Consider the following 24631-nt stretch of genomic DNA (forward strand, 5'->3'; position numbering starts at 1 on the left):
CAGCACTGCAGCTGAAGGCGTAGGCAGTGAAATCGGGGAGAAGCAGCTTCGGGCAGGAGCTCGGCGTGAGGAGTTGCAGCACTTCGAGCTTCAGTGTGGAAAGAGGAACTATGAGACACATCGTTGCTGGTTGCACAACTGAGGCTTGAGTAAAAGGTTTGGAGTCGCTGCCGTGATGAATACGGTCCCCACCTGGATTTTATTTCCTTAGTGCTCACAGAATTGCCCCCTTACCCTGCAGTTTCTCTGTACAGCCAGAGTAGCTGGCTTATATTTCACCTACAAACAGCAGAAGTACAGTTTCCTACGCCAGTTACTGTTGCCGAGCGGCGCAGAGGATGCTGCAGCGAGCCCCTATGTACCCTGCTCCGGCGGCCGCTCTCCATCCCCGGCCGAGGCCCCGGGCGAGCGCGGCCGGCGCGGCCCCGCCCGGCGCGCCTCGGAGGTGCGCGGGGCCGCGCCGCCGTGACGTCGCGACGCGGTTGCCATGGGGACGCCTGGGGTCGTACCTGACGGCTGTCGTGAAGCAGCGGGAGGAAAGCGAGGGAGGAAGAAGGGGGAGCCCAGGCCCAGCCCGGCCCCCCGGCCCGCGGGGAGTTGGCTCCGCGCCGCGCCCCTCCGCCCTCGCCGCATCGCACTCGGAGGCCGGAGGAGGAGGAGGTGGCGGCGGCGCTGCCGCCTCTGGCTATGTAGGGGCCCCAGAGCGGGCAGATCCGGAGGCCGCTGTCCGCCTCTGGAGCTCGGCGCGGGGCCGGGCCCGAGGCCGGGCCCGGCGGGATGTTTTCCAAGAAGCCGCACGGGGACGTGCGGAAATCCACGCAGAAGGTGCTGGACACCCGCAAGGACCCACTGACCCGACTCAAGCACCTCCGCGTCCTTATCGGTGAGGCGGCCGGGAGGGGCGAAGGGTCAGCGGGGGCCGCGGGTCTCGGCGTGGGAAAGACCGGGAATTTGGAGGGAGCAGCTGGGGCGGGAGGCGGACCCGGGGCTCGGCCCCGGCGAGAGAACCCACCCGGCGAGCGGGGAAAGACCCGCGCCCGGCGTGGCGGGCCCGGCGGGGCGAGGCTGCAGCGATGTGCCGGGGGCTGCGGGACCCCGCGGGCGCGGCGCGGGATGCTTCTCCCGGCGCTTTTGTACTGACACAAACACGGACGCTTCCGTCTGATCGTGGCATTTCTTTGGGAACTGTGGAAGGAGGCGAAAAAGTGGTGTTCTTCCCGTGTGAATTATTCTCTAGAATACACAAAGTGCTAAGTTGCTGCGCATGAATAAAAGTGGCTGGCGAGCGCAAATGGTGCCTGTAACTCCTGAATCCATTTCCCTTACGATCTTACAGTACCAGTTTATATTTGTGTACATTTTCAAGGTAAGAGCTACACTATTAATTGCTCACTAGCGTAGATGTGAAGGAGCTTCTATACAGCCAGATTTAAAACACTTTTGGTTTGCTAGTTGGTAAAGGAGGACACACAAGCCCTGAAGGGCTGCTGCAGTTCCATGTGAGCTGCCATTTAACCTGACCAGTGAATTAGAAATTGTGATTATACGGCATAATTGCCTAATGAAAAAAACCAAGGGGAAGCAAAAAAAAAACCTAGTTAACCATTTCAAGGTATCTGTTAGTTGCATGTGTTTGTAAAAATCTAAGTCATTGTCATCAAGCTGTCCTTGAAAAAAGAAGCTTGCTCTGGAGTATCTTTTGGGCGCTCCAGTCCTGGGAATGTGTGTGTTGCTTCTGACAGTTTATCAACACGTGAACAGGGCTGGGTCAAGGGCAACTGCATTCCGTGTTTAGCACAGAATGCTGAATGGATTATTTTGGGTTCTGCCCACAGTCTGGTGGTATTTATGTATCTTGTCCTCCAAAGCTGGATTCTTTCTTTTCAAAGGAAAACGGCTATTGCTCCCTTATTTTGTATTGGTGTTTAAAGGAACAGGTGCTCCCATGTTGCACCATCTGCTGCTTCATGAGTTATTTTCTGCAACATAGTAATTATCTAGACTTGAAATGGAGAATAGATGTGTAGCTATCTAAGCGACTTCAGAAGTCAGATGCATCCCCTTGCCTCACTCAGAATGTACCACTCTTCCCAACTAGCTGTACTGGGCCAGCTGTGGCTTGCTCTGTGTTGGTTTTTAGCTCCGTTGAAACGTAAGCGGAAAAAACATTCTAAAGAGACTAAATACCTCTGAATTCAGATTTCCTGGCTAAAGTATGTTGAATATTTCTAGTTTTGCTTTAGTCTGCAAAACACTCCGATTTTGATCTGTTCTAGATTTTGCATTTATGTTGCTTGCAATTTATTTACAATGTTTTTTTTTTCTTCAGCTTTCTTATTAATTGAATTACTTCTGTAAGTTGCGAGGCATAAGCTATGTCAAGCAGACATTCTTATCTAATCTAAGGTTTCTCTTTACTGGCTATAGGACAGATTAAATTATCTGGGGATGTTTTCATGTTGTCATCCCCCCCCCATTGTGTGTATCTCAGCTGTTGAAGCACAGCTCCCACAGATCCTTTTTCCAAGTTTGGGAGAACAGTGTGTGAGTGACTTGTGTAATTAGGGAAAGGCGTAACAATGCTATTCAGCTTGTCTCTTTTGGATACATCCACAAGATTTTGTCATTATGCTGATATTCTTAGGTGCATGAAATACGAAAACAAGGCCTTTTTTAGAGCAGAAGAGTAAGGTATTTCCATACATTTTCCCACTGTAGAGCACGAGAAGTGACCATATTGCCATATTTCCCATGTGTCCAGGAGAGCCATGTTAGCTATTGCCAACAGACTGTCTGAGGGGATAAGGCAGGAAATCTCAGGTCAGCTGTGTTCAGCATCTTCCTGAAGGAAACATTTATTGCTCTTAGCCTCTGCACGCAGGGGACTGGAAGACTATCCAGAAGAGAATTTTCTGCAGTTTCATGTCCAGGAGAAGGGAGAGAATTTTCTCTTGTTCTTTAATTTAGAATACTTTCAGTAGGCCTTCAAAGTGTATTGGACCAGAGTTTGTTTTTTCAGGTTTTTTTTGCTGTACATTTTAGTCTTTGGTCAACAACAAAAAACAGGTATGGCCTTGGTTTCATGGTTAAGACTTGAGAGGAGGAAAGGGAGTATTAGTTCATTTTCCTGCTATTTTACCAAGGCATCCAAAGCAGCAGTTTTCCAGTAAGCCAAAATAATAGAAGAGTCATGAATAGAGGTACCTGCTTGTGAAGTATGGACTGCTGGCTGTCTGCTAGCCAAAGAGAAATCTCAAACATTTAATTATGGTACAAGACTGAGAGTTGCATCCTCCAAGGCAATAGTGTAAGTCAGGCACCATATAATCTAAAAATATTTAAATTATTATAATGCCACTTTTGGTAAGGATCAGAAGAGACTGAACAATATCAAGCACCTAATATGGAGCTAAATGGATCAATAGCACAAAGGCCTGTGACTGCTATTTTTAACAAATTAAGAGTAGTGTTCATTAGATGGAATCTTTCTAATGTCTTTTACAAAATAACTTAGAGTGCAGTGATTTGTATTCTTTTAGGAAAGTATCCTGTCATTGGTACAACTCAGGTTAAATTTAGTAAAAAATGCAAATGAGTCTGCATAAGGATATATAGAAAATTTTGTATCTTTTGTGAAGCAGTGACATACCATTTTATCAAATACCATTGCAGCTTTAGGAGTCTGATTGCTATAGTCAGTGTATAGAAGATTTAGATATGGGAATGACTCAGATGAGAGTAAAACTTTATTATGAAAAGACACTGGAAGCTTTAAAATTCCTTTGTACAGGGACAGAGGGTGAAAAGTACGTAAACATATATGAGAAAGTCTAGGAATTAACATCTATTAAGGCCTACCAAATCTGAAATTACAATAAATGATTTTTGTCTTGGGAAGCTCTTGAATGCTAGGCTAGTGATCAGTTATAGGAATGCTGGGGGGAAGTGCATTTCTTGTGGTTTGGGTTTTGGGGTTTTTTTTTGTTTTGTTTTTTGGGGTTTTTTTTGGGGTTGTTGTTGTTGTTGTTTTTCTGGGGTTTTTTTGGTTTTGTTGTTTTTTTTTTTCTGAAACTCTGTAGTAGATAACTGCTCTTTGCCACTTCAGGCCAGTGTCCTGTGTCTGGTTCTCTGATCTGGTTCAGTTTGGCTCCATTCATCCTTTTTTGTAATTTGGGAACCAGAGAAAATTCTGTGAAATTCAGGTGACTAAATCAGAATTGGTTAAATTATTTTTAAATACAATATGTGACACATTTATGCATGTCACAGGTATAAGGTTTTTTTAGTAGAAGTTAAAGCCTTTAGGAGACCTCTAAGTAGTAAGAAATACTATTCTTGCTTAGAAATGCTAAGAAGAATGGTAAAGATTGAAGTCTCGTATCTTGGGACTTAGCAGCGTGTGAGCAAAGGTAATCTGCCTTTCATTGTTATGTTGCTGCAGTATATTTCTTGAAGCAAATGTAACTCTCTGGTTTCATAGATTTTATTCTTTTGAGATGTATTCCTTGCTTCCCGTAGGGAAGTGTTTACCCCACCCTGCTCCATTTTTCTTCTCAGTTCTGGGAAGTGCCTGAGAGTCTCATACAGTTCCCTGGTGCTGATTTGGTCAATGGCTGAGTTTTTAGCAAACTGCTCTGCTGTCTTGTCTTCCTGTATGCTGGAAATGCTGTGACAGCTGTGTTTGCTGTGTGTGACTGCAGTAGTTGGAGCATCCAAACCTTGAGAGGGAATGTTGAACGGGATTCCCTTGGGGTCTGTGTGGCAGCAGCGGGGCCTTGCTGGAAGGAAGGCTGCAATGCTGCAGGTGTGATCACTGAGGCTTCTCTAGCTTGGAAGGGAGGCACACTGTGTACCTTACAGGGTTAGGTATTGCCTGTACAATGATTTTCCAGAAAAAATATTTCTACATATGTATATGTATTTTTAGCAATCCCCAGTCATTTAGCAGCTAATTGCAATTTTTAGGGTCATTAAAGTGGAAATAATATTGGATTATTCTTATATATATTCACTGTTTCATCAGACTTCAACATCAAACTAAAATTCTATGATTTTTAAATGGTAATTATACAAGTTTGTGCTAGTAATCTTTCAAGCTTCAGATCTTGGTTTATATGTCCTTTTGTTAAAACAGTGCTTTAAGCATTCTGTAAATAATTAAGACAGCTAGGTATGTTACCCTTCATAAGGTCATACATTAACAATATTGACTTTTCATTTTGATATTAGATATGCTGGTGTTTGACTAAACCTGTAGAATTTGAAGGTTAAGTCTGAATTTGGAAATGTATGTATTTTTTAAAAAAGCTAAAATCTCTAATTATTTAATGATTTCTGTAAAATTCTACTCTGTGCAAGTAAATCAAATGAATCTATGGGTTTAAAATTTTCTTATAGAGCTGAATTCTTAAGATACTTGCTTTCTTGTTGTGTTGGGTTTTTTCCCCTTTTCTTTTTTCACTTTTTTTGTTGAGTAGAAATTACAGGTTTGTAATCTGTTAATCCAGAGTGAAGAAAAAAGAAAATATGTTGTTTCTCATGAATTATTTTATTTGCATTTGATATTTAAAACTATACTTCTTTTATCTCTGGAACCATGGAGAGAATACTTGCAAAATGCAAGAGGACAGAGTATCTAAAGTGTGGGGAGTTTGTTATTATTTTGTTTTGTTATTCTTGGTGGTTGGTTAGCGCTGGACATCTCATGTAAATAGGCCTTGAAAGGGAAAAGTCAAAGTACCTGGGACAGAATGAAATGGACTGCATTAGACATCCATTCTGATATATTGTTTAATATTAAACAATACACTTAAACAGAGATTGCATTTGTTTAAAGGGATTTTAATTTAAGAAATCTATTTCACTGGCAGTTAGCCCTAATGCTTCAGCTGGATGGCATTCATTGGTGTTGCACATCATCAACTTCAGTCATAAATGAAAAATGTTCTATCATTGTTAAAATGAAAGCAAATGGGGAGCTACAATAAAAGTAGCTGCCTGGAGTTTCGGTGGATGTGCGAAGATTTTTGGTTTTTTTGCAAGAGTTGTAGATTTTTTTTTCTTTCCTGGTTAGTCTATCTTCAGAGAACATGTCACTGCTCATGTAACTCGGGGATCTGGATGTGGATTGCATGCAGTGTAAGGGCTCGGGCTTCATGTTCTGGCACTCTTGACTTAAGCCTGAACAAGTTATGTTTTGGTCAGGAGCAGAGGGGGAAGATTTACTCTGCTTTAGTATTTTGGCTAATGTTACACTCGACTCGCAGAGTTCAGCAGTGGCCAGGGCTGCTGAATTGCAAGGCTGAGGGCTGGAGCCAGATCAAAGCCCCAGGCTAGACAAAAGGGAGGCTCTGACCACTTGGTTGCAAAGGAAAGGTCTGTGTGGGTTTAGCTTTGACAGTTCGGAATGAAAATACGTGCATTACTATGGAAGTGTTTGAAGTTGCTTAAATAAAAGCTTAAGTTCTGGAACTCGTGTGAATTGTTGTGGGAGTAATTCTTGAGAGTTTTCTAGTGTAGCTCAGAATCTGCAAGCACCGTTAGAGAATTCCCTTGGAAAGCTGGCAGCTGCTTCTGCTCATTCCTGTAGGGCACTGGTGTTGTACCAGTCTGTATGCAGATGTTGTTCATTGGTTCTGTTAACCTGCTTATTCATTTGTGATTTTTTTTTTCATTTGTATCTAAAAGATTGTGATCAGGACTTCAGATTTGTCTGATGCAAAATAGAAGTCCATTAGAAGATTTCTTTAAGTTATATTCCTTTTTCAGTACCAAAACCTTCAAGAATATTTCCTTTGACAAAATTACCTTTCTTAAAAAAATGGTTTTGCTAAATAGCTGTTGGTTAGATCTGAAACAGTAAGGGCTAATGTAAAGCCTTTGTGTAATGGATTTGCTTTTGTGGTCTGTTATCAGTGCTCTTTCACTTTGACAGTTTGTTAACTATGCCAGAGCCACCAGTTAGCTCCCGAGGTTTTCCACTTAACCTTTCTCAGTTACATGCTTTTCTATTCGGGACAGTCCCTATGTAACCAAATCTCTCTACTGTTTTGCTCTAAAGAAACCCTTAAATATTTCAGCGTGGAGAATTAAGAATTAATAAGTTTAATTATCCATTGAGAACATGGAAACCTTTGCTTTCTGGTGGCACCAGTTTGTTACAGGAGTTGATACTGACCGTGTCAGTCCATAGCAGGCCTCTGCTTTACAGAAATAGATCCTGAATTCTGGACATCTTCCAGGTCATTGTTTGCTGCAGTTGTCAGTTTGGGTTTTGGTAAGGGCGAGGGAAAGTGACTTAAAAGCCAGCAAGTCTTGGAATTAGACAGGATAATGTTTTTACTATACTAAGTGCTCTGACAATTTTACATATAAACATAGTATTACATTCTAAAACTCGTAAAATAGAACATAAAATTAACCACAACTTAATCTGTAATGATACAGACTGTTTTCTTTCATTTCTGCAATGCAGTGTGAACTGATGAAAGTTCTTTTCAGAACAGTTTAAATATATGTCTAAAATCTGTTTTGGCAGGGTTTGTTTTGTTTTAGGGAGAAAATGACACATAAGCACAAAGAGACACAATACTGTGTGAAATTAAAATATTGTAAAGCAAGTAAGCTAGTACTTTTCTGCAAAGGACACAACTTTAAAGGTAAACAATTAAAATATCAAACTTAAAACAAAACAAAAAAAAAAAAGCACCCTTGAACACAGAGTTAGTATGGAGATCAGATTTGTACCAGTTTTTAAATTAGAGAAAAATATTAAGGAAAAAACAACAAAGATCCATGTTTCTTGCTGTTGTAAAGCATGAAGAAAACCGCATTTTCTTGACAAACAGCTTTCATGAACTGCTGAAAAACTGGATTTTAGTGTACTGAACCTATGCTTTGTACAGTAGAAACTTCAGTTTTTACCTCTCTTTGGAATACAGTAGTATCCCATTTTTCCCTTTCAAATTCTGAGGAACTCTTCCAACTACATCAAATGGTGCCAGGTCTATTTCTGAGTCCTTCCCTCCTCCCAATCTGGACATAGAAGCAAGAACACAAGGAGTACATTAGTTTGTGTTAGTTACATGATCTCTGGTAGAAGAATATAAAGTTAGTTTGTTTAAAATTAAAAAGAAGGAATGCACTGGAAGTTGTAGAGGAAAGCCTGTTTCTCTTTAATCCCACTTCACATTAAAAAAAAGGCTATGTCTCTCTTCTTAAAAAGACAAAATACTTAATTAGCCAAAGCAGAGGAGCAACTTCCTGCAAATTCTCAGTTCAGGGCTGTCTGAAAAGGATATGCTGCTTGTAGAGGAAATGACTTTTACCTCTATGCAACATGCATGGTACTTTGAGCATAGAGAAGAGACGGTGAGATGGTGTTGGAGAAAATGGTTATGACATGAGAATTGAGGAGCTGTTTGTTTAGCTGATAGCAAGGACAGAGGTAAACTGAGTATTTTAGAGACATTAGGAAATCCTTAATTAAGGAAGGAAGGTAGAACAGCAGCATATAACTGGAAGTTTAATGGTACAGTGATCAAGGAGAGCAGTATTCACTCCATGCATTAGTTGTGTGGATTGTGTTCAGTATAGACAAAGCTGTGAAATGGAGTGATGTGGCCAGATGAAGCCCTCTTAAGGTCTATGTAATTATCTTCATGCTGTATCTGCTATTTTTTGCCCTTTTCCTTCTTGCCATAATTCATGTCAGGGTATTAATAATGAATTTCAAACTTCTCAACAAATGCAAGGTTCCAAATTTCTGTACCAGCAGCATACTGAATCACTGTAGGTGTCCTTTGATGATGAACAGATGTTCCCTTTTGCTGTAGGTGGCAAGCCTGTCAGATGAACAACTGTTTTCCCTCCCTTAGGATGAAAGCTGGTTTTCAGCATTAACAAAAGGAGTCAGTGGGTTTTTAAAAAAGTATTATTTTCAATTAATAAAATAATAAAATTCCCATTGAATAAAATGTAATATTTTCTTCCATCTGAAGCAATAGTATTTACTACAGAATACAGTTGTTGTTAAATAGTTTCAATTTTAAAAACTTGCCTTTGATTTTGCTATCAAGTGTGATCTTAGAAAGGAATCAGAGTGAAATGCATTTGCTATAGGAATTGCAAAGTCAAGGAATTTTTTACTCTCCTCCTACTCTTGCAAGCTCTAACTGTATTTTGAACGTATATTTTTAATGTTAATTGGGTGTTAGTGGTAATAATACAGGTCTACCACTGCTCCTTTAAGCATTTTTGAGGTGTTTGACACAGTTTTCTTAAATAAATACAAAATAACAAAAAATTTAAAAAAGGACAAACTTCTGAAATTCCACTTCACCTTCACTGAAAGGCAGAATGTCTTACCACAGTACCAGTTGTGCATATGCAATTATGTGGTAAAATGACAATCACCGTTCAGCTGCTTATGTAGAAAAGCATTCAGTTTGTTGCCTGAAGAATTGAGGAATAGTGTCTCCAAAAATTACTGACTGTTATGTTAAGATGGAGTGTTTAAAAGAATACATCAGTTTAGGCATTTGGGATTTTTCTGTTGGTCTGCTTCAGAGCTGACCCATGTCTGAGGAAAGAATGAGGGCCTGTTTCAGGAAACGAAGCATTTAACATGCCTGCAAAAATGCAGCATTGCTGTGTTTTGATTGGAAGACTGCTGTTTAACTGCTTCCTATCCCTTCAGTATTTGGAGCTAGTATTTTCTGCACCTTTGCCTTGAGTGAGCCATTCCACTGCTGTCTACATGCAATCCCTGTACAGTCCTATAAACATTTGGACCACAAAATATCTTCTGTCACCCTTCTTTCTCCTGAAAGCCTCAATCCTTGCTTTCTTTTTTTTTCTTTAATCCTTCCATCTCAAACTCTTGATTTTTCTTCTAGTATTTTCTTGTCCCTAGCCTAGGACTCACTTAAAGCTCTGCCCATGAGTGGAAGTGGTTGTAATGGTTGTGCCTATGCTCTAGTCGCAGCTCTATTTCGTGTGCATTTCCCTGATAACTGAAAATCATCTTTCAGCTTGTTTGAAGTGGAATTGGCTTTTGTTGTCCTTTAACATTTGCATTTCTAATGTTCAGCTACTGATCTGCAGGTGGTGTGGCAATTTCTGATCTGTAGGTGGTGTGGCAATTTCTGCAATCCCGGGGTTTGGTAAGCCTTTGGATGGTCAGGCACATGCTTGCTGCTCTGGACCACTGTTTATTCCAGCTGAGCTGCCTTCCTTAAGAGTTGATCTTGGATGCTGATATAGCACTATCTGCTCCAAGAGAACCCTGGCTCTACTACACTCATTATGCAAGATGTTGGCAGAATGCTGTGCTACAGCAAAAGTTAAATCTGTGTTGGAAACATTTTTAGCAAAATTTGTGTCAAAATTGAGTTAATAGTCCTCTAGAGCTATATAAGAAAACATAACTGAAAATACGCCATGCTTTTGGCCATCCTTTCAGTTCATTGTTCCTGACTTTATACTCTACCACTTGTATATCCAGTCATGTGAGATGATAAAGATTGATGTCATTCTAAAAAGGGTTAAAAACTCTGTGGTCCAATACAGAATTAGAAGGAGCTTTTTAGAAGCATCTACAGTGAAAGAAAGTGTTTCAGTGTATACAGCTGGTGAATGGGTATAAAGGTTTTGTTTGCCTCACCTTCATGTTTTGCTTTTGTTTGCTACACATCAGTATTCTGAAAGAGGAGCATTTTGTCATTTAAAATGCTGTCTTCCTGTTCCTCTGTGCTTCCATGGTATTGTTTTGTCCACCAAGTTTCTCAAGTTCGTATGTAGTTGAATAACAGGACAGGGAGTGTCTGGACAGTTTGTACTAATGCTTGACCATTTAAAGTGATCACTTTAATCTGGATAAATCACTGTGTATTTCTTTATCAGGAATTTGCAGAAAACCATCTAGAGGGTTGTGGGAAGAGAGTCTGAAAAGCTTCCTGGGGTCCACATGAAAGCACATTCCCCTATACTTAGAGTGACGTTTCTGCCTCAGGGTATCCTTGGGATCCCATCTTCTGATTTCCCTAGACCACACAATCAAAGGAGTGTGAGGGACTGAGCCAGACTAGAAAGTAAAGTGCATCTTGGAACTTGGAGAGAATAAGAAGGCATTGGTGGGAATCCAGTGCTGCTGTTTGCATCCTCCCAGTTTATCTATCTCCAGAGCAGATGTGTTCCTCACTTAACATCTTCCTTCCACTTTCTTTAGGAAGCTTAGTTGTGCTTAGTAATTAGAGTTGGAGATTGTGATGGTCTTTCTGTTGTAGAGTTTGGGCAGTGTCACGAGCTTTATTTCTATTAAATTAACAGTTGAAACCAGATTCATCTGTACAGTGCTAGTCCTGATGGAATTAAGGTTCATGATGGGCATTTGTTGGCATTACTGTCATACCAACAATGGGTGTGCAAGAAGATGCTTCTTCCCTGTTCTAAAATTCACTAGGCACTTATGGCATGCCATACTGAATTTCTGAATTAGCCTCAGAGTAAAGAATGAAAACTTGAATAGTTTCTTTAATTATTTAGTTATTTATTTAAAAAACAATAATTTTTCTTTTAAATATCTTCAGTTATTACTGCTGGATAATGGTATGTAGTGGTTGACCCTGAATATTTGAAATAAATATAAACAATGTTCTGTTCTGTTTTTCAGATAATGCAGAATCAATTGATCTCAAACAGTTTTTCGACCTACATTTTTCACATATATATTATGTGTTCTTTGAAAACTTTGTGACTATTGAAGTGGGCCTTAAACAAAAAGGTAAGTATTTCAGACAGAACTCTTTTTGTCTTGATGGCATGTGCCTTTGTTATGAAGTAAAGCAGGGTGCTATAAATAAAGCTCTCTGTGGTCACAAATGACAACATTAGCCATGCAGAAATATGTCTAAGAACCAACTTTGCAAATGAAGGCAGAGCAATGAGATACGCACTCAGTGGAGGTGAGTAAAAAGGGTTTGTTCTCCAATGACTGTGTTTGCCCTTTTGCAAAGTGAGGATTCTTAAGGTGTTATACTTCGTATTCTGCAGAATTATTCTCTAACAAGATATTGTGTAACCTAATCTCTCCCAGTTGTGGATGCCATAATAGGAGGTTATGCAAATTGTAGCTGTATTTATGGAGTATAATTTTTATTTGCAGAAGCAGTGCAAAGTTATGGTTGTATAAATGCAGGTTTTCATTTTACACGTTTAAGGATCTTTGTTTTGATAATGAAAGTGCATCTTCTATTTATATTTAACTATTTCAACTATTTATTTTTGCAACTAGGTCACAAGTCTCAGAGAGAAGAATTAGATTCTATTCTTTTTATTTTTGAGGTAAGACATTTTGAATATTTTTTTGCTTTAAGTCCTATAATTCTCCAGTTGTCTGTAAATACTTTGCATTTAACTGCATTCCTTCTTACTTTTGCATAGAGCTGAATTTATGTGCTTTGTTTTAAAAATAAAGATTTCACTTGCGGTTTTGCAAGATGTCTTAACTGGAAAAAGATGTTTCTGTGTCTCTAGATAGTTGATTACTCTTTGGTGGTGGTATTTCCTCATCATGTGTTATACACATTGAAATTCATAGAAAGGTGATCTCTGTTTAGTCATGATATTTTTGACCTTTTGATTGCATATTACCTTGTGAGGTACATGGGTGAATGTGAAAGAGAGCTAGTTCATTTGTTCACTAGTTCCTGCATAAAGGAATATTAGGTAATCTGTGCTTTGGAGGCAGTTGCACGGTGTGCTGGAGGGCCACAGCCAGGAAAAATCAGGTTATTTACAAGTTGCAAAAGCCTCTAGTGTAAATGTTGCAAGTCTTGCGTGGTAGATTTGGAATTACTAACTGTGCTCTGTTTCTTGTTTCTGGAGATGATCATTGTACTTGTAGAGGTCTTGTCTTCACTGTTTTGCTGTAGCTCATCACCCCTCAGTTGAGAAGGCTGAAGCACATGTTTGCTTGTGCCACAGAGGCAAGTTGACAGCTGAACATCCTAACTGAAGCCATTAGAAAGGTGGAATAAGTTAATGCAGTCTGTTGTGAAACAGAGCAGCTGAGACAGACACTGATCCCATTCCATTCCCTATGCTGCAAGCAGCAGTGTCCTTCACAGGGGTAGTGGAGCCAGAGGACCTGCAGTAACATCTGAAGTCTCCAGTGCAGGACTTCCAAGCTGTCAGAGCCTTTGGGCTTCTCAGCATTAGGAGTGGGGTCACCTTGAAAAGACAACAATGCTTCCAAAGAAAGCATTGTGGGAATTTTCTAAGTTGATGCTTCAGCTTCTGATCTGTGGCCTTGTGAAAGGGCCGTTTGGTCTTCCAAGGTGATATCTGCAACATACATCCTTGGGTTCTGTTTTTTATAGAAAATTTTACAACTCCTTCCTGAAAGGATTCATCAGAGGTGGCAATTTCATAGTATTGGTAAGTTGATTTTCTTTTCCTCTCCCTTTCATTTTACTTTTTATTAGTAGCTACCAATTCATGGCTACTATGCCATTCATTTCCTTACAGTTTAAGTGGCTTAACGGGGGTTATGGTCTAGAGAATTTTGCAAGCTAAGTGAAGGAAAATAAAAAAGAAAATAAAAGAAACTGACAAAAAACCCTGCCAATGTAATGAATACTCTTCTGTATAGATTTATATTTGGAAATATAGAAATAGAAGAGTGGCTGAGAAAGAACAAGGACAGGTGAAAAGTTTGAAGTTTTAAATATTTTTTCCTTATTTTCTTTCTCTTAGCAATACATTTAAAAACTGACATGAGATATTTGTAAATGGAGAATGCTGATTTTATGCATTGTGATGACTTGATTTACTTTTAATGTACACATCTCAAAAGTCTTTGGGGAAAAATATTCTATGAGTAGGCTATGAAAGGTGATATTTGATTTTTTTTCCTTCTGGCATTGAGTCAGTTGCTTGAAGGTATCAAGGTCACCAAGATTAAATTGGAGATTGCCAAGGACTTGTTCAAAAGTGGCTATCAAGTCTGACCGAGAACTCTGACATTTTACTTAATATAGAAAGAACAAAAGCAAACAAATTTTTTTTCTCCTTTTTTTAGGGTTGATTTTAAAGAAGCTTCTTCACACTGGAAATTCATTAAAGGTACTGCAAAAACTTGCATGCAATTTTGTCTACCATACTTGAAAGTACAAATAAGAATATAAGGGCAAATGATTACAGTAAAAGCCCAGGAATGAGAACCACATCATGACTTGTGTGTCATGAAAGAATGATTCCAAATCATCAGCTTTACCTCAGTAAAACTACTCACAGTAGTAATGTGTTTATATAGTGTAGCCAGTGGTTTAAAGGATTTTGCATTATCATAGTAATAAGTACTAACTGTTCATTGTTAGGGCAAAGAAGCTGATTTTGGGGTTCAGACTACCTTGGAAGTGGAAGATTATCTATGCCAGGGAGGCCTGCTGGTGTGTAGATTAATTTAAATGGTTGGAACAAAACAGCTGCACCACTCCTCTGTAGGCCACCTGCAGGCTTCTCTGGTACTGAAATTCTCCAGGATGAGAGCCAAGAAGGGAGTGCTCTAGGACTCTCTTACCTTTCTTGAAGGCGAAATGGAAGAAGGTAGAATTGGCCCTTCTGATACAGAGAGCTCACTCTGTTGTTATAATTAATGAACATATTTAGAAATTTTATGTCGGTCTTTGTATTTTCTGAAAAATTCATGTGGCATCCTGCAGTGGTGTAGTCAAGCAAGTGATTGGTTTTCCATGTGTTGGTTTTCTATCTCTTCTTTCAGAGAAGCCCCTGTGAGAAATGCTTTGAGGCAAACAGCAGTGAAGGTGCCAGGCTTGCCCTTGCACTTCATCAGGAGCAGCAGATGTGTTAGTTTCACTCTGCTGATTGCTGGGGGTCATACTGTCTGTCCTCATTTTTTTTTTCTCTCTCCCCTTCTCCTTCTCCCTCCAGGACAAATGGAAATGCATTTGTTTGTTCTGGCACAAGATAACTTATTCCATGTTTTTTCCTTTAAGATACGTCGAGAGGGTGTGCGTCTCTTTCTTTTGTGGCTGCAAGCACTTCAAAATAACTGTAGTAGAGAACAATTATGGATGTTTTCTTGCTTGATTCCTGGATTTTCATCACCACAATCTGAATATGGCCCCCGAACACTAGATAATCTCATTAACCCTCCCCTTAATGTCCAAGAAAGTAAGTAATTTGGTATTATTACTCAATTCTTGACATAATTCAAATCTTGTCACAGACAAGGCAAGTTGAAGTAGCTGACATACATAGATACCCAGGGAGATAATGGAGCTGAGATGAGTTTCTTAGCAGTTTGTCAGGTCTTCTTCTGTAACAATTTCTGTCTTTTTTGTTGTTGTTCAGAATTAGTTGTTTTTTGTGGTTATTGGGTTTTTCCCTCCAAGTAGGTTATTGTAGCTTAATGCATAGTGGTGAAAATAAAGCGACCAATTGTGTGTAATTCTTAAAAATTGCAAGAGGATCCTGCATCTGCTGCAAACTTGCACAGGTGAATTCTGCTTGTGTCGAACACTTGCACTGGCTTTGTTCATCCTCCAGGGAGCAGGCTCTGCAAAGATATTTCTGGTGTGGCCTTCAATAGAATGAGAGGTTGTTAGGCCAGGGTGTACGGACAAATGGGTCTGTGTATGACCAGGTAATTAAAGTTGTGGTATTCTTGCAACTTGGAATCTTAAAAAAGAAACAGAACTTGTAAATTGCAAAACTTGAAGTCTTAAAGGTTTGCATGAGTGGAAAAGCTTGAGCATTCTGAGATGAGGTTTTTATACTTTCTGGGGTTTTGTTTGATTGTTTGTTTTTAATGGTAAGGTCATTATCTTGACACTAATCAATAGAGTGAGGATGATTTTTCTCTTGAGATGATTCTTAGGACAGTTTTTCCTTTGTACACTCTAGTATTGAGTGCCTCCTAACTCAATTTATTCTTGATAGTGGGATTTGAAGCTCATTTATTAGTGATTTGCAATTGGATGGGGTCTTTGAATGTAAGTGCAAACTGTGCATTCAGATAAATGGGACTAAAAACTTGAACACTTTTTCCCCTGAATGTTGTGCTTTGCCTTCTTTCCATCTTCTCTTAGTATTTCAGTATTTTATTGCTTGTAGAGGAAAGCAGTGTCTTCATGACTAGTAATTAAATTTGCTGGAACACAGCAGATGAATTTCATGTCAGGATAGCTCTGCAAAAATTTTGCTACCTACTTAAGCCCTTTTTGGAGTTCTCTTGTGAAATTCAGAGTGCAAAGAAATTCAGAGTGCAAAGATTGAAATGTGAACATCTAACTACAGGAACAGAAGAAAAATCATCTCTGAACTAGCTTCACTATCGAGGCAAAGAAGGATACAGATAGTAAAACTTAAAGGAAATGTAACTGATGAACTGCTAAATGGGAAAATGGTGAAAGATATAAAGATTTGGCATTTGTGTAGCATAAGTGTTACACTATTGTTTGCATAAATTCCAAACAAAATTTTAAAAAATTTGGGTTTGGCAGGTAGGTTCCAAAAGTGCATAGAGATGACCTACTTATTGTCTGTTGTGCTTTTTATATGTGTAAGAAATTAGTTCCATGGTGGTTTAGAAGTTAAAATTTCCTGATTTTCATTAATCTATGGGTGGATTGTTGTACCTGTAATTGTCTCTGCTGCTGCAGTGCATTTCTACTTTCATAACTTTGTAGATGTTTACGCATGAGAAGAAATGGTCTAAATGTTAGATGTACTTCTGTTTTTCTTTAAATAGCTCAAGTGACTATAGAAGAAATCACTCCACTTGTTCCTCCACAATCAGGAGATAAAGGACAAGAAGATTTAACAAGCTATTTTTTAGAAGCACTTTTGAAATACATGGTAATTCAGGTACGTTCTGTAGTTTTCAAGCAAACAAGTGTTAAACAATTAACACCTCTTTGTCCTTTACAGTAAGTTTTTTACTTGTAGCACTGCAAATGCATATAAAGATGTTTTGAAGAATCCTTCCTTGCCACTCCCTTTTTTATAAAAAGCAAATTCTTCTAGAAAAATGTTCCCTTGTTTTCTGTGGGAAGATTCCTAGATCTTTTTTGACAGGATCTTCCATCAGATTGTGGCATGGAGGCAAAACAAGACTTCTCAGTCACTTCTAGCAGTACTGATTTCAGCTCCCTTCTCATTCATCTTCCCTTCCCTATCTGGTTGTCTTCAACCAGTGGATCAACTGTGTGCAGAAAATGAAGAGTTGAATGAGTATTTAGTCCATGGTGTGCAAGTCGGACACACCATGTTCTCTTTGACAATTCCATGATCTCAGCCAGTATGGGGCATAGCAACAGCTTCTGTGAGAAACTGTGGCTCAGCTGTTACACGTCATGTAATTTATTTGCTGGCCAATTAGCACATGCTGCTTCTGAACCTACTGAGCTGTCATGTGCTGCATGACATGGTAGGTGTTGCTGGGTCCTGCCTTCTGGGCCAGACTTGTCCCTCAGAACCCAGCTGGGTACCAGTAAGTATTTCTTCACACTTAGGCAGGTTTTACTAGAGAAGATGGACAATGTACAAATATATGTTAGACCATAACATGTCTTAAAGCCATATTTCATGGCTTCCCTTTATCCATCTTTCTCTGAGCACTTGCCATGCTGGAATAATTTCCAGCCTCATTTTATTGCTTCCAGCATCTCCCACTTTGAATAGAGATCTTCATACTTGTGATCTGTAGGTTAAGCTTAATGCTGGCTATTTACTTTGAAGAAAAATAGCCCTTATATTTTTGAAGATAGCTGCCTTTTCTGTGATAAATTGGTAGTATTATATCTAAATTCCAATAGGTCATTGAGACAGGTGTCAGAGAGCTTATTTACTATGTGAGCGCTGAAGTAGTTCTCTGAAGTCCCTTTAGAGGCCACTGATAATTGCAAGATTCTTTGATACTAAGTTATGATAAAGGACTTTGTGTCACTAAGTTACATATATATCAGCTAATATGTTGAGTTATATTGGGGGTGAAATATGTGCATATATATTCCACTCTAGACACCTGTTGCCCTGAAAACAGATCATAATAGAACTGTGGCCTTTGAGTAAAAAATGGAGAAGTAGAGGAGAAAGAAAAAAAAAAAAAGAAAATTAAGTCTTCCTTTGTATTATTTATGATAGACTTGGTAGATTACCTAGCTCTGCAGGCAGATGGATTCTCAGGAACAAAGATGGAAACTGCATATTGTATTTCTTGAGGAGCACGTACCATGCTTGGTACTACTTACCATGTAGGAAAACATTTCATAAAGGGGAATGCTTAGCACTCACGATCCAAGCACATTTGTGTAACTCAACTTCAAAGTTGTATCTTCTGCTGCTTGTGGTTGAAAAATTTGTTTGTTTGATGTTGCCAATTAGACAAATGAATCCAAGTACCTATTATAATGACTATATGGACACGTGTTAGTCAAAATGTCTTAAAAGAATTTGTCAAAGAAATCTTTTGAATGGCATGGGTAGTTATTCTTTTTTATTAAACATTTTGAAACATTTTATTACATATTAAATATTTTATTAAACATTTTGAAATATAAAACCAGTTTAATTAAAAACAGTCAATTTGGGCATGTTCCCTGCTTTGGCAAGATGACTGCAAAAGCAAGTGTATTTCTGTTGGTTTCAGTATTTTATGTGTTCAAGTTCATTTTGAACCAATATTTTGGAAGAGAATGGTCTTTGTTTCGTTGACATTTCCCAGATAGTTTCTGTTTCAAATTTTTAGAACTGTTTATTAAAATATATATGATTTTGTTTCAGAGAAATAACTTAAAAAGAGGACATTTCATGAGTTACCTGTCTTTTACTTGTAGATACTTACTTTGTCAAAATTCTTGTTTTAAGGTTAAGAGTTTAGAATGGAAGAACAAGGAAAACCAGGAAAAGGGATTTTCATTTTTATTCGCAAATTTTAAGAAATACTACTTACCTTCTATTTTCCCAAACATCTGTAAGGAGACCAGCTTGTATAACCCTATACTTGGTAAGTGTTAACACAGCTGATAAAATCTTTACATTTTATCTAATAGTGATGTTATGATCTGATTAGTGAGAGATGCCTCTGCCCAAATTAAGGTGACAAGACCAAATGCTGGTTCAACAGTACTGACTTTATTTTGTAACATTGACTGCATGGGAAAGAAAAGACAGAGGGAGAGGGAGAGAGGGAAAAGCAGGGAGAAAGTGTGGAAGCAGAAGCTGGTCACCACCCATGGATCCAGTGGTGTCTTCTTGGGCCTTCTTCACCCTGGGCTTGGTGTTGTGGCACAGGTCCTGGTTTGTTCATCTGTTAGTAAGTTCTGTGCTGAAAGCAGTGCTGCCTCCACAAGGTATGCTGCTTACAATCAAATCTTTTCAGTATTTATACATTTTAGAAACAAAGGAATTATTGCTAATTGGCAGCAAGTGATACAGTTCTCTTATTAATTGGTATTCCATCTTCTATTGGTTCAATGCATCTTATGCTAATTAGTCTGCTTGTTCAGCCTTTCTCTTCTTTTGGGATAGTGGGTTTCTTAGGTTGGTGATACCCCTGTGGAATTACCTTTTACCCAGCTGGAGCTGATTTCATCGGAATTGCTGAGATTGTTCTAATAATTTCTTCCATATCTTCTGCCAAATGTTCTTATGGCTCCTAAATTCTGCATTCTTTGTATCCACTATCAGTAATACATCATTCTTCCTAAGCTTTCTTAACCTCCACCTAGGTCCTAACACTTGGAAAGCAGTTCTGCCTTTATACAGTCCAGGTTCCAGGTGTCCATGGAGGTATATTTGGGGGAACTTTGGTGACCATTGGTGGCCACAGATGCCACCTTCCCATAACTTGGGATGATACTTCTTTGACTGGTGATATGCATATAAGCAGGTGATTCTTGTCACAGTCTGTCACAGAGGGCGTGTGATAACCAGGATGTGCCAACCAGATCTTGCCTCTGTCAGGCCTGGAATTAGCACCTTCCTGTCACAAAGTCCTCCCTTCTGTGGCCTTAGCAATGTTTGAGAAAGGTGATTGTGCTTTCTAACTCTAACAAGACAATATAGCAAAGCAGTTTTTGGCTTGAGTCATGTTGCCCATGAAGGGCATTCTCCAAATGTATTTGTCATGAAAGAATGTGTTAAGATTCCTGTTGATGATTTTCAGTTCTTTCTTTGTGGAAGCCTCTGACCCTTTCATTAGAGTCAATCTTGGTCTGTTAACCTGAATGAGGTAAATTAAATGTTCTTGTAAAACCTTTCTCTAATGTAACCATTGCTGGTCTCAGTTGTGCTCTGAAGAGAAACTACTGCTGCCAAAATAAAAGGTGTTAGTGTGCTATTCTTTGGGTGTGTTGGTTTTATCTGTACAGAATCACAGTGTTTGGATTATACAGTGCTTGTTCACATTTTTGACAGGGCAAAGTTAGGTTTTTGTGTGGACTGCATTTTATCAAGAGCTTGCAATAGGAAAACGAAGTTAGGGTTTAGCACAGTCTTCAAAGCTGATGGTGCTAGAATGTATCTTTCCATATAGAGAGTGGAATGTTCAGTGTTTTCTAAGCAAACCTGAGTTTTACTCAGAGTTTTTAGCCCATTTTAGAGCAGAATCTTGTTTGCAAATCTTGATCTTGTTCTCTCAGGTTTGCATGCACCCATGCACATGTTGATTGTAGGCCAACAGAGTTCAAACTCCTCTTTGCAAAGCAATACCTTGTACACAGGCTTTAAGTTACCATTTCATCACTTGAGTCATACAGTCACATCACCATTCCTCTTCTCTGTTGATGCAGCATCTCAGAAGGATTCTCCAGAGTAGTGATCTATTCCACATTCTAAAATTAGGCTGTCAGGGAAGTTCGTTGAAAAGGTCTTAGCTTCTTCTGGTCCATGTACATTTATTTAGATTTGAGAGATGGTTGTGTCAAAGCCATATTCTCTTGGGAAAGACAAACACTGGGCTTTCTCATCTACAGGAGAAGAACCACTATAAATACAGCCATAAGTAACAGTAGAATAAGAGTTATTGTGCAGATGCTGAAGAGGTTGAGTGATAAAATAGCTACAAGAGGGACAGTAAGCAGTGCTGAGAAAGCAAACCTACTGTTGCTTGATGCTCCAGAACAAGAAATATGGAAATGCTATTTTTCTCTTTCTGTGAAGATCTTGATTGAGTCTTCCATACAAGTGTTACTATAGTCCTCTGTTTTTCTGTGAATGGTAATCAAGAAACTTCCAAGGCCTTAGTAAAGAAGAGAACAATGGGAAACCAGAAGAAATGTGCACAGATCCCAAGAATTACTGTGAGTGCCTTAGACTGTGCACAGTGAGCAACTATAATGAGGATTTTTGGAACAATACAGTGATGAAAACAACATAAGCATTGGTAAGTTGAATAATTTTTTCTCCTCGAAGATGTTCTTCTCTGGCATGCATCTTCCCAACCTATTTGAAAATTATCCTGTGCTTGTGCTTAATTTACAGCCTTAAGGCAGAAGGCAGGGCAAACTTGGGCACTGAGCCTGCTACTAAGAACAGTTCTCATGCTACTGGTGTAATGTTTAATTTAGGAGAAGTGATGAGGTACAAATCAGAACAGTAGTTTCAGTAAGCCAGCATTGATACAGGGCTTTACTGGCGACAGTATGCCAGACTGAGATTTCTTTCCTGATAAGTATGTTGCCTACAGCAACAAGCACCAAGCATTACAGTTACAAGAAGGCTAAGTATTGTGGCTCCTTCAAATTCTTTAGTATTACAGACTTAGAAGAGGAATACAGCATTAGAAAAGCCTGTGAGATTGTTTTTTGAGGAGGGTTGGGGTTTTTTTTAGTTTGGTTTGGTTTTGTTTAGAGGTGTTTTTTTTTTTCTTTTTTATGTTTTGATTTGGGGGTTTTTTTTGCCTTAGTGTTTATTTTGTTTGTAAAGTCTTTGTTAAATATCTGTTGAGATTGAGTTAGAAGTTGTTCAGTAAGAGCTACAGATATGGCAGTAATATTCCAGGGGCATTTCTTCTTTTGTCATAGTTATGTGCCTTTCTGTGCCATTTCCAAGCCATTTAGATGGGCTCCTTCATTTACAGGGAGACACTAATGTGGGCTGTTTTACAGCTATCTTTAGCTCTTCATTCCTTATGAACCCTTTATTGTCTTAAAAATTAGGCATGGTCAAAGCTTACAGGTGTGCAGTGTGTTTTTGCTAGCCTGTTCACTTTCTACCCTGTGTATGTCTTCCACCACCTTCAGCTTCTTTTTCTTTTTGTCATCAGCTCACATCAGGTTCCCAGAGGAGGAAGGGTAGGGGGTGGGGAAAGCCCAAAACACAATAGAAAGAAAAAATGGAAAGTTGGGGGAAGGGAATATTTACTCTTGTGCTGTTTGAGTCCATCTAACAAGCTCTCTTTTGCTTTGGTTTTATGTCTGTGTTCTCATCTGAAGCATTGATACCTTCTTCCAAGATGGACAGAATTTGAAAATACAGGAAGAGCTGGAAGGAGGATACATTTGAGAAGCAGCTGGAAGGAGGATACATTTGAGAAGCAGCTGCAGCACATAATGCTGTTGAAACACATTAAAGAAAGAGGATGTTCTGAGAGGCTATCATCAAACAAGGAGGAGACAGAGTGCTGCAAAAACATGTTTACTGCATGTTTAGTCCTTCTGAAAATACTGCTAGTACTGCAGCCTTTGTGCTCTGCTGAATGCTAGTAGATACCAGAGAGAACTACCTTTTCCATCTTTAAATGCTGTGCTACCAGGCATTTACTTCATTTTTCACAGATTGTACTGTTACACATGCTTGTTTAAGATACCTTAATTTTTAATTTTCTTACTTACCTGCTGCTTTCCACAGAATGAAAACAGTGTACTGGAATTTTATTATTTGCAGTAAATAAACTATTTGTAAACTTGTCAAAGAGTATTCTGTGTGTTTGTTATGTACTTAGGTACATGGTATGCAGGAATCATGGGTTTTTTCCTTTAAAAATAATGCTTTCACTGAAAAGTGTGGATATAGTTTTGAAGTTCATACAGGAAACATTCCTCAGTTTAGCAGCATCATGATGGGTCTATCACTGCTTATGTATGTGGCTTTTGAAATGCCACTGAGATAGACCAGTGTGGATATCCTCAGTGCAGGTGCTGGATCTTGTGTATTTGTAATAGTAACAGGGAAATCTAACAGTAACAGGGAAATCTGCAGTCTGGCAGACACACTGGTTGCACTTTAGATGCCTTAAAAAGGCAGTCATGATATAATTGCTTAGACAACAGTTGATTATTTCTTCACTGCTGTCCAGATTTGTCCCTCTTGGATTCTAACATTACAAACTGGCAAAGTTACACAGGATCCTTTAAAATGTCTCTTGACTTTGCTTTAGGAAGATACAGTCAGGCAATACCTTTGTATTGTTCAGTGTAACTTTTTAAATTCTTCTTTGACTCAGCATTAGTATCCTTTAACTGCTTTCTGGTTGGCCTGTAAAACCATGGAAAACTTCTCCCCTTGTTTATGTACTGCAGGCTACAGAAGAGTTAAGGCAGTGCTGACATAACCATTCTGTTCAATCTGTATATGGATAGGACCATCATTTTTCCATGCTTCCATCTTTTTGCTAGGTTTTTTTGTTTGTTTGTTTGTTTGTTTGTATTTTTATTTGTTTTAGAGTTTGCTGGGGGTTTTTTTACTGTCACTAGATAGAGATCATGGTACTGAAACACTAGCATCAGGGTGTCCTGACAGCACATATTATAATCAGTCCTCACACAAATGTTTGTCTTTTTGTATTGGAGTGTATCTCATATTTGCCCCTGTAGGACTAGGACTATGGTGGGTTGGCATACCACTTTCAGAGAAATGTCATTTGCACATGAAAGTATCATTGCTGCTTCAGGTTGATGATGGTAATGCAGAACTATTCTGCACCATATCTTGGGCTGTAAAACCCAGAAATGCCATTTTGCAGTGTTAAGTCACAGAAAAATGCACAATTAAAAAATGCTATCCGTGTGTCCCGCCATGTTTGTAGTGCTTTTACCACATACGTTCATTCCATCCACATTGAGTTAAGTACTGTCATGTTTTCTCTGAAGCAGATTCAGGAGTACTGATGATTTTAGCGCAATAGAGAACCAGAAAGGCTAAACAGTTCTGAACCATCATGGGATGATGAAAATGGAGTTGTCAGTTATATCACAGTTCCTGCCAGCTGATGTCCCCCTAAGCATCCTTCATTACATTCCTACAAGCCAGTATAGAAGCTATTGCCTCAGAGTCATCTTGCAGCTAAATCATAGGAAAATGTACATGCCTGTGGTCTGGCAGTAAAGTCCAGCAAAATTAGCCAGTGCAAATGGGGCCCTAGGTGAAGCTGTAAAGCTCATGTGGCTTTGCAGCAGGATTTCTCTGTTCTATTCATCTTTATCCTTTTGCAGGGCCAGAAGAGGCTGTGTTTATTGCATTTGCATTTTGGAATTATATATCTCCCACTGTAGTCACGATTAGATTTGTCAATATATTAGTTTTATATGAAAATAATTTTCTTGTATAAGTCATAGTCTAGTTGACAGTTATTTTGCTACTTGAAACTTCATAGTTTTCAGTGAAA

General features: G+C 39.1%; 1 protein-coding gene across 11 annotated transcripts in view; it reads left to right on the forward strand.

The window, feature by feature from the left end:
* The first annotated feature begins 493 nt into the window (after positions 1-493).
* The window catches only part of RALGAPA1 (Ral GTPase activating protein catalytic subunit alpha 1), a 132409-nt gene continuing 108271 nt past the window's right edge, over positions 494-24631 (forward strand). For 5 of the 11 annotated variants that reach the window (XM_071426874.1, XM_071426875.1, XM_071426877.1 and 2 more), the window contains exons 1-8: positions 495-883; positions 11672-11782; positions 12293-12342; positions 13380-13437; positions 14081-14124; positions 15018-15195; positions 16775-16890; positions 18892-19030. In XM_071426874.1, the coding sequence (XP_071282975.1) occupies positions 778-883; positions 11672-11782; positions 12293-12342; positions 13380-13437; positions 14081-14124; positions 15018-15195; positions 16775-16890; positions 18892-19030 (802 nt within the window). In that variant the 5' untranslated portion in view covers positions 495-777. Of the gene's footprint in view, positions 884-11671; positions 11783-12292; positions 12343-13379; positions 13438-14080; positions 14125-15017; positions 15196-16774; positions 16891-18891; positions 19031-24631 lie in introns of all 11 variants that reach the window. The other 6 variants (XM_071426882.1, XM_071426883.1, XM_071426885.1 and 3 more) reach the window with 3 other exon arrangements.

Source organism: Agelaius tricolor, unplaced genomic scaffold (assembly GCF_023055355.1).
Source record: "Agelaius tricolor isolate 1412-34295 unplaced genomic scaffold, bAgeTri1.0.p SCAF_5, whole genome shotgun sequence".
In the NCBI taxonomy this organism is placed as follows: Eukaryota; Metazoa; Chordata; class Aves; order Passeriformes; family Icteridae; genus Agelaius; species Agelaius tricolor.